Source organism: Lathamus discolor, chromosome 12, assembly GCF_037157495.1.
Source record: "Lathamus discolor isolate bLatDis1 chromosome 12, bLatDis1.hap1, whole genome shotgun sequence".
Lineage (NCBI taxonomy): Eukaryota > Metazoa > Chordata > Aves > Psittaciformes > Psittacidae > Lathamus > Lathamus discolor.
Genome location: NC_088895.1, coordinates 13,490,875 through 13,500,881, shown reverse-complemented (window position 1 = coordinate 13,500,881; position 10,007 = coordinate 13,490,875). Strand labels below are relative to the sequence as shown.

Below are 10,007 nucleotides of genomic sequence, written 5' to 3'. Positions count from 1 at the left end.
GGGAGTAGCGTAACCCGTGTAACCGGGCAGGGTGGGGGTTGGAGCGGAGCTGTATCTCGACCTCGCCCGGAGCTGGAGGCGATAGGGCCACCAGCCCTGGAGCCGCTGTCCCGCTGCACGGCCCCGTCGGACCGCGGCGGGGTTCCGGTGTCACGTCCCTCAGGTGAACCGGGGCTGTCCCTGCCGCTCGCACCTGCACGAACTACAAGTCCCAGAGTGCTCCGCGGCCTGCGCGATGACGTCAGACGCAGCGCTCTCTTTAGGCCACTCGTACCCGGATGTAGGCCCCTTTCCCTCCCCGGAAGGTAAGGATGGCGGAGCTGCGGCGGTCCGGGCTGGGACCCGGTCGTTGTTATCCGCCGCCATCTGCCCTCGAGCGGCTGCACGGGGCTTGCGGGCCCGGCCCGGCGCCCTCGGGAGGGCGGCAGTGAACCCCGGGGACCGATATGGGGTCGGGGTGGAGCGGGAGTTTAAGCCGACTGCAGATAGGCCCAGCCGCCCGTGGCAGCGGAGGCCGCGCTGGGCCGGAGCCGTCTGGGGAGCGGCGGTGCCCGGGCGAGACCCGGTAGCGGGGGCCCTCGGCAGGTAACTGCCCGGGGACGGCGGGCCGGAGTCCTGAGCCCAGTGCGGTTGCACCCCGAGCGCGGCGGGTGCTTCCTTGGGTTCCTTCATGCGGGGGCTGGGGGCATTCTGTGAACATGGAGCCGCTCTGACTAGCGTGGAGGAGCGTTTTGTGTTATGGATGCAAGCAGAACGGCTTTTGTCTTGACCAGCACGGCTGTGAGTGGCTGCTGGCTGCGGAGCTGTGCAGAGCATTGAGTTAGATTCGTTTATTCTGTTCCTGCACTCCTTGTGACAAGTCGCGGTTTGGGTTTGATTTGGATCCGCAGATGGCGGGCGAGAAGGCGGCTGCTGAGAAGAAGCCAGGCGAGAAGAAGCCGGCCAAGAAGAAGCCGGGTGAGAAGAAGCCACTGGAGCAGAAACCAATCCAGAAGGAAGGAGGAGAGAAGAAAAAGAAGGTTAAGAAGCATCATGCCAGCCGGAACCCTGTCCTGGCCCGGGGCATCGGGAGGTATTCCCGGTCAGCGATGTATGCCAGGAAAGCACTGTACAAGCGCAAGTACACTGCTCCAGTAACAAGGGTAGGACGATAAACGCTATATTTAAACTGTCAGGTTCCTCAGGGTGGTTTTGGTTTGAAATGTCACGTTTTCCCTTTTCTTCACTTACAGATAGAAAGGAAAAAGAGAAAGAGGCCCCGCACGACCATCACCAAGCCGGTGGGGGGGGACAAGAACGGAGGCAGCCGGGTGGTGAAAATCCGCAAACTGGTAAGGAAAAGCTCCTGGGACAGCACTGTCCTGCGTGGCTTTGGCCTGATGCAGCTCTGGGCTGGGGCAGCATGGGGGAGCTCAGAGGATGGTTGGCAGGCAGGAGTGGGTCCTCTGCCGTTTGTGTTGCTGTGCTGGACTGGAAACGTACAGAGTCTGGGGAGGCCACAGAGATGCTGTGAGGGCTGGAGCAGCTCTGCTCTGGAGAGAGTTGAGAGAGCTGGGTTGGTTCTGCCTGGAGAAGAAAAGGCTGCTTTTAAGGGGAGAGCGAAGAGCAGCTCCACTGCCTAAAGGGGCTATGAGAAACCTGGAGAGGGGCTTTGGACAAGGGCCTGTAGGGACAGGCGAAGGGGAATGGCTTTAACTTGCCAGAAGGGAGATTGAGATGAGCTCTTAGGCAGAAGCTCTTCCCCATGAGGGTGCTGAGGCGCTGGCACAGGGTGCCCAGAGAAGCTGTGTCTGCCCCATCCCTGGCAGTGCTCAAGGCCAGGTTGGACACAGGGGCTTGGAGCAAGCTGCTCCAATGGAAGGTGTCTGTGCTCATGGCAGAGGGTTGGAACTGGATGAGCTTTAAGGTCCCTTCCAGCCTAAACCATGCTGTGATTCTATGATACGTTTGCATTTCACTGTTGCATAATTGTACAGAAAATACTTGGTGGGTGTTCCTGAATTGTCAGCTGCAGCAGAAAAAAATCTTTCCAAAAGGAATTCTGTCTCTTAGAAGAGGAATAATCTAAACTGCTCCAAAAGCTTTCTGTCCTGTGGCATGCAGGGTGGTACAACACTGCTCCTCTCCCCAGCCCAGGTACTATCCCACTGAGGATGTTCCTCGCAAGCTTTTGAGTCATGGCAAGAAGCCCTTCAGCCAGCACAAGAGGCGGCTGAGGGCCTCCATCACTCCAGGAACTGTTCTGATCCTGCTGACCGGTCGTCACAGAGGCAAGGTAAGCTGGAGCTTCATCCTGCTCAGTGTCTTTAACATCGTTTCTGTGCTGAACCCATTCTGGCTGAGCAAAGGCATCTTGAATTCACCAGCTGATTTCATGGGGTGCTGCACAGCCACTAGACACGAACCTGCAAATCTGTCATGAATTCTGTCTAGGTGCTTTTTCTCATCCTGCCTTTAGGGGAGACTGTTGTTAAACTGATGGTGTTCTACACGGAGCTAGAAGTAAAACAGGCTAAGCCAATGGATTAGACAAATGACAGGAGTCCTGCTGCAAACAGAGAAGTGTGTAGGTTCATGGTGCCATAAACTGGCATCCTTTATTTTATAGAATTCTTTGGCTTTGATGTCCTGTTATTGAAAAGAATGCTGTTTGGAGATGGCAGGCCTGACCAGAAAGAATAAAATGCAGCTGGGGGATGGCACTGACCATGGGATATGTTGTGCCCTTCTGGCTTTTACCTAGTGCTTGGCTTTTAACTTGTACCAAGGATTGGGCTGATGAGATGTCTGGTGTCCTGCAGAATAGGCCAAGGTTCATAAACTTAGTCACTGGCTTTGCTCAGCACTGACTGATGAAGAGTCAGGATCTGTTGTAGATGAAGTACCTCTGGCACCGCTGTGCTCTGGGAAGTGTTGATAGCTCAGCTTGCACAGTGGTTGCATCTCTGGGTGCGTTGTTGATGCTTGTACTAGTGACAGGGCTGGGGGTGGGCACAGTCCCCATTTGGCTGCAGTAATTAAGAGCTGGGGTCTGATGTTGCGTCTCTTTGCAGCGTGTCGTCTTCTTGAAGCAGCTTGATACTGGCCTCTTGCTTGTTACAGGTAAAAAACTGATGTATGAGTGTGATGATGAGTTTTTGTTTGGGAGCTTTTGCGTATTTGGGTTTTTTTGGGCATTAGTTTGTTAAAGCTCCAGTTTGTCTCTGGGGTCAGGAGTGCTACAGATCTGCATGAGTTGTCTGGCTCATCATGTGTTCACTTAACTGTGGAATAATGTTTTGTGACCTTCCAGGGGGTGGAGGGGGAGATCATGAAGCTTCTGGAAGAGATAAGGAAGTTTTCTCGCTTCTCCAGAGGCTGTGGGGATGGGCTTTGTTGATTGATATTAGCTGTAGGCATCTCTGAAGAAACCAGTCATGAAATTCAACATAGAAGCAGTGGTTGTTGCCAGGAAAGCTGACCTTGGTCTCTCTTCTGTTGTTCCTCTGCCTTTAGGACCCTTGGTTGTCAATCGTGTCCCTCTGCGTAGGGCTCATCAGAAATTTGTTATTGCTACATCTACAAAGGTGGATATCTCTGGAGTGAAAATTCCCAAGCATCTCACTGATGCATACTTCAAGAAGAAGAGGCTGCGGAAGCCCAAGCACCAGGAAGGCGAGATCTTTGACACTGAGAAGGAAGTAAGGACCATGATTGTTTCTTCTTTCCAAGTACCCTTGTTACGTAAAGGCAGGCTGGAAGGGGGAAATCCCATTAAACAAATGGACAGTGGAATTTTAAGTGGCCCTCAGTAAGTGGGATAATGCCATAAAAATGAATTAATCTGACAGCACTGAGATAAACCCCTTTTAAACTTGGAGATACTTTCCTGGTTGCACCTGAGCAGAGCAGCAGCAGTGGTAACTCCAGGTAAAGATCTTTTCTGACTGAGAAACAACTTCACTGTTTGTGAACAGTGTGTTGCTGGCTCCAGTATTGGCAGCATGAGCCAGAGAGTGGCTCCAGTTCTCCCTGCCACCTCCGGTCTCCTGCTGCCTTATTTAGAAAAAATAGAGACAAGGTTCCTTGAAAATGCCAGAACTGGGGATTTGCCCTGAATTTTCTCATTCCTTGGAAGGGTCTGCAGGATTTTCACCTTGTTCTTTGTACTTCCTAGAAATACGAGATAACGGAGCAGCGCAAGTCAGACCAGAAGGCGGTGGATTCCCAGATCCTGGCGCGAATCAAGAAGGTGCCTCAGCTCCGTGGGTACCTGCGTTCTACATTCTGTCTCTCCAATGGAGTCTATCCTCACAAATTGGTGTTCTAACTGTCCCAAAAGCACCACATTAAATTCGAAGGAAAAAACAGGATCTTGGCTGTCTTCATTGCAGTCTGTGATTGAATGTTTTGCGCAGGTCCTGCAATGCATGTTTAACGGGTAGGAAAACTGTGGTGTAGAATTCTGAGGGGCTAGATGGAGTTGACTAGAATTTGGAGTGGTGAAGGTTTTGGTTGGTTGGTTTTGGTTTAGAGTTGTTGGGGCTATTTAAAACTACTTAGTATAAACAGGAATTCAGCTTTCTTAACTGAATGAACTGGGAAGGTAGGAATGGGCAAAGGAAAAACAATAGATTTTGTTTTGGATAGTGGATATAAATACTGGGTTGACTCCCGTCCCATTGCAGAATAAAATCCAGCCCAGTGTCTGTGCTGGTGGTACAGACAGTCTGTGCTGCTGTACCCTTCCTGTGCCAAAACCAGTGCTTTGGGTATCTCTTGTGAAGAGCCAGATCTCTGTGACAAACCAGTGCTAGGTGGTAACTCCTGAGCATCCTAAAGGGGGGTGTACAGTGGGGTTGGGAGGAAACAGGTTTGATCCATCAATCACTACAATAAAGCTCAGGAAATACAGCAACTTCTTAGAGCTAGGCCTTGCAGTTTAAAGTGGAAACACTGGGAATACTCTATGCAGAGTAACTTATCCCCAGAACCAAAACAAAATTGATGCATGTCCCTTCCCAAATCCCATTTTTATTTCCTATTCTTTGCTTATGCGTGTGGGATGTAGCACTTTCAGTCAGGAAAAATACTGTCTGCTGTGACTGAAAAATAAAAGCATCATTCCCTATTCCATATGCTCAGAAATGAGTTAAATTCCAGCAGTTGTTTCTGTGAAGGTATTTTCCTATCAGTAACTGTTTACAAAGTTCTCAACATTTTTTCTACCTCAAAACCTGGCAGAAAGTGAGATCAGAAGGTCCTGTCTGGTTTCCTTATCTGTTGAGGTCAGTTACCAGATGCTGGGGCAGCAGTAGCTCTCTCTTACAAGGACTGAGTATGTACAGACTAACAAACCTGGCACGCTCAGGCTCTTCCTCAGCCAGACTTAGACAGGAACCGAAGCTTATGTAATGGCACCATCTGTCTTCCTATTAATTTTTAGCTGAAAGTAGCCAGTGGGGTCAGACTTGACAGGGAGCAAAGATTTCATCAAATTCATGCCAGCTTCAAGAAAGGGGAGTAATAGAGCCTTGCTGAGGTGGCGGTCTCTGTCACAAACCAGCCATGCTCCCTGGGGAGGAATCAGAACTGAAGTGTTCCGGCGCTGCTGAAGAAGCTCCCATGCCTGCAGAATACCAGGCTGAGTAGATTCCAGCACCAAGGGACTACAGTCATCTTCAGAGCTGATGCTGGCTGGTGGTGCAGAGCACAGAAGTGTTCAACACTGGCCACTCTTCCACCATCTTCCTCTTGGTAACATTAAATGTTATGAGGTTCAGCAGAGGGAGCCAGGGAGCAAGCTCTGCTACATGCAGTGCTCTGGGCCTGTGGGCTGGCTGCAGGTCTCCTGTGGCTCTGTGATGTACCTTCTCCAGGAGGGTACTCTGTTCTTCCCTGTCACTGAAACTATGACTGTGATGAGGCACATCGTGTGCTGGATATGGATAATGTTACAGTCAGAGGTTTCTTTACTTGACATGAGCTTTTACTGCAGTGGTGGGACTACCTGTTTGCATAAATCAGCTCTAAGAAGATACACAAGTGTGTGCATCTTGCTGCCAGGATGGGAATACATTTACTGATTCTACTAAAGGAAGATCTTAACCCAGTATGCTTAGAAAGCTCACTTTAGTAAAAGTTGTGTATGGAAACACCTAAACAAGAGAAGTCCAAAACCAGCAAGTAAACATCTTGATCAAAATTGTAGCAAACCAAGCTGTGGTCACACAGTTGCAGTCTTAAGAGAACAGGTAAGAGGTGCTAGTGCTTCAGTCATCCCTTCCTCCTCCAGGCAGAGGGAGGTTGTAGTAACAAAACAGCCCTGTGGGGCAGTCTTAAGAGTAACAAGGCATTTAGACACAGTGGTATTTGCTATAATTATTGATTACTCTGACACATTCCTTGTTTGTGTATCAGAAGACATGAAATGATATGTGGAACCATTAACCTTGTTTACAGAAGGGGAGGCTCTGGCTACCAGAGTGCTGTCAGGAAGTGCTGTGGTAATCTAACTTAGTTGTCTTAACAGGTCCTGGTGTGCAGAAAGGGTTTCAGGTGCTTCCCATGCCTCCCTTGCCCCTATCCTGACCTTGATTGACTAGTGGTGACCAGTAACAACCCTGTGAGGTGGGGAGAGAAGAAGGAATGAATATTCCTGTTTAGATCCTTAACTGAGTCACTGTGGTCCCAGCTGAATGCTGGTGTTGGCACAAAGGGGGGTGGGAGCAGGCCTGCTCCCAGGGGTACTTGCTCTTAAGTCAGATTTTAACACTAAATGATGCCTTCATGATCCTGAGCAGCTCCTCAGCTCTGTTGCAGAAAATGGAGCCAGCAAAGCCCTCGTCTGTGTCAGGATTGGTGCTGGTGGACAGCTGTGACTTGTCTCACTCCTAACCTTGGAAATATTTCCCTGGAGTTCTGTGAAATTTTGGCTTTTTTTCTGAAATGCTCTGAGCTAATAGGTGGAAAAGTGGAAAAACAAGGCCTGTGCAGATAACTGACACAAAGTGAATATTCAGAAGGATTGTTTCATCTAGATAATGCTATCCACTACCTGAAAAATCCTTCCACCACATAAAGAGCTTTTGTGTGTGTTCTCGCTGTCCCGCGGCGTTTCTCATTCTGAGCATGTAACCAGCTCTGCAGTCCTGGCTCGCTGAGTCATTGCTTTTCCCTGTGCAGCCCCCACAGCAGAAGCTGGAGACATCCAAAGCTTCCCTCACCCAATCAAAAGTGCTGGAGATGTGTGGCTCCAAAAATAGTGACAGACTCAACCACAGCAGCACTTCATTAGCATCAAACGTGCTCTTTCCTTCAGCTGCCTAATAAAGTGATATGTAATTATAAGAAAGCATCCTTTTGAGAGGAATGATAGAGGGATGTTGGCTTTCTCAGGGAATTGGTAATGAGAGGCAATGCCTTATTATCTACAGACACCTATTTTTACCTATTAGCTTCCTCTGTGGCCTGACCTGTAGATTCAGTACTGCCCAGAGGGTCTGTGTCCATCCCTGCAGCTGCATTGGTTGGCGGTCCTGGGTAGGCAGACGATAGCTTTCCTTCTGGGATTAGGATCCTTACGAGAAATTGAGGCATGTTTGAAAGACAAAGTACTTTCCACTGCTGGGTTGTAGAGAATGTTCCCATTTGTTGTTTAGGGGATTAAGCAAATAACACCAATATACAAATATCAGTGGTTCCTCTGATTTTATCAGCTATTACTCTGTTACAGGATGGACACATGAGCAGCTTGGTCTAAGAGATTTAAAATTGCACAGGGGAGTCATGTAAACCCCATTACACTTTCTCCCACCATTATTGTCCTGATGTAGGAAGTCACATGAATGACATAATCTTGTGAGGAGCTCCTGCTCCTATTCTGGTTGGGAGACAGCATCTGAAGCTCCCAGTGTGGGATGTAAGGATGCAAGCAAAGGGGAACTATTAACCTGTTAATTTGACTTCTCCAGTTCTCCTGCATTACAGTCTGCACTAAGCACTTGACAACTCATTGTTTAAGCAATTAGAGCAATTAAATTCGTATTTTTATAAGGATATTATTCATCATAGTTCTCATTATTTTTTCCCCTCATTGTTCAGGAAGCCACTGATTGAGCAGAGGGAGCCAGTCCCACTGGCTGCAGACAGCCTTTGCACTGAGTCACACAGGAGGGGCTGGGCTGTGATGGTTCTCTGTGGATAACACTCCTGCCAACAACCAGTCAGGACATTTCTTACTTGTTTAGCTTCTTTTTCATTGCTTGTTTATTGTTTGGGGGTTTTATAGATCAGACCAGTTTTGACCCTCTCACAGATAAAGAGTTAAACCCCAATTTATAGCTGACCAGCTTTTGAGGCTCATTTTATTCTGGTGTGTCCCCCGTCCCCCCCCAACCCCCCCCATTATTTCAATGTTTATTTTTCTCAGTGGAAATGACTTTGCATGATAGATTGTATACACAGCCGGCAACTATGACCTACCCATGCTTCACAGTATACCAGAATAAACACTTATTAGTGGTAACAATGCTAAGGAGAGAGAAGTGTGGGAGTCAAAATATTACTTGACATTAAAGCAATTAGTTTTTCTTTCTCATGTGATCCCGAGCAAATAGCTTCATTTCAGTGAGGTCAGTGTTCACATTGCTGCAGAACAGCAGTAATACTTGCTCAGATCCTATCTCAAGAAGAGTTTTAAACTTCTGCAGACATACAACTTACAACAATGCTCTGAAGTATATCAAAGAATAAAAAGTCTGTGCTTGGATGCTACCGAGGAGGGAACCTGCTCCATTATTCCCATCTTCCCCTACTGAAATGATATCAACATTTAATACTAAAAAATAAAAACAGTGTGTTGAAGACTGGCCCAGGTACATGAGGAATGAATGTTTTCACAGCCCCATGTATCAATTGTAATGTCATTTTTCTGCAGAACTTAGCCTATTAGATTTGTACAGGACAGCACAGCTAAAAGATTTAGAGTCTTTAGAGTGGTGACACCCTGTGTTTCTCCATTTTGTCCAATTAGCAGCTCCTGGCATTTTGCCTGCAATGACCATAATAAGCAACCTCTTGTAGTTGACATACACTGTGCACATTGGCCTCTTGACACCCAGTGGAGGTAAAAACTGCCATTATCTGTGCACAAAGATAAAATTATTTATTCAGTCCATTGGAGCAAGTCAGTGGGATGCAGGGAACCACCCAAGGACCACCAAGAAAGGCTTTAAACCTCATGAAGGAAATAGACTAAACCAGAAGCAATTACATCTTCATCTCTTTTGTCAGCCCTACTTGATGTAGAGGTTTTCCACTCACTTGACAGATGCATTTAGGATGTAATTGTTTTTAAAATTAAGGCTTTCAGATCTCACCATGTGCCACACATGGTATCCTATTGTTCAAAATGCCCATTTTCACAGAAGGAAATAAATACAAAGATAAAATGTACAAAACCAGTCCAGGCAGCAAGCATATGTGCTCGATATACCAGAGAAGGAAAGCTGGTTTTCAGAACAAGGAAATATGAAGACCCTAAAAAGAATGATGCACCCTCAAAATATGTTACTGGAGATGTTCAGGTAAAACCAGTATTCAAATCACTGGTGTGAATGTCCTGCTAAGCTGGAATGAAGATCTGTTTCATGGAAATTCACAGAAATTAGTGGGTAACCATAACTGTTCCTTAAAATAAGCACAAAAAGACTAACAAATACCTCTCTAGAATGAGAGCTGAAACAATGACAGGCACATAGCAAAGCTTCTGTACATTGCACATTATTCGCATGGCTTCCCTTGAGGCTGACACAGAAAGTGCAAAAAGGGCATTTGAAATCTGGATCTTTGTGTTTGTGTGAGAGATAAAACCCAAACACGTGCACATGTCAGGGACAGAGGGAGAAAGGAAAACGGCTTTTTGTGCCTGCTGATGCAAGAGGAAACTTTGAGAGTGCACTTTTGCTGGTTATTTTTGTCAAAATACCGGCCTTGGTCAAAGCACTGTGCTAAGTCTGAGCTTTACT

The 10,007-nt window shown here is 47.5% G+C and overlaps 1 protein-coding gene across 1 annotated transcript; it reads left to right on the top strand.

Annotated features, from left to right (window-relative positions):
* The first annotated feature begins 217 nt into the window (after positions 1 to 217).
* On the top strand, positions 218 to 4,352 carry RPL6 (ribosomal protein L6). The gene is made up of 7 exons (XM_065692073.1): positions 218 to 305; positions 891 to 1,142; positions 1,233 to 1,331; positions 2,132 to 2,275; positions 3,054 to 3,102; positions 3,496 to 3,680; positions 4,157 to 4,352. Exons 2-7 carry the CDS (start codon positions 891 to 893, stop codon positions 4,307 to 4,309), a joined length of 882 nt encoding a protein of 293 aa, XP_065548145.1. The 5' UTR covers positions 218 to 305; the 3' UTR covers positions 4,310 to 4,352.
* Positions 4,353 to 10,007: the final 5,655 nt, after the last annotated feature.

Bases quoted from the DNA above. Each gene is read 5' to 3' on its own strand.
- RPL6 (XM_065692073.1), top strand. From the start codon at position 891: ATGGCGGGCGAGAAGGCGGCTGCTGAGAAGAAGCCAGGCGAGAAGAAG. The intron at 1,143-1,232 runs GTAGGACGATAA...CTTCACTTACAG, and splicing joins ACACTGCTCCAGTAACAAGG to ATAGAAAGGAAAAAGAGAAA. The intron at 1,332-2,131 runs GTAAGGAAAAGC...TCCTCTCCCCAG, and splicing joins TGGTGAAAATCCGCAAACTG to CCCAGGTACTATCCCACTGA.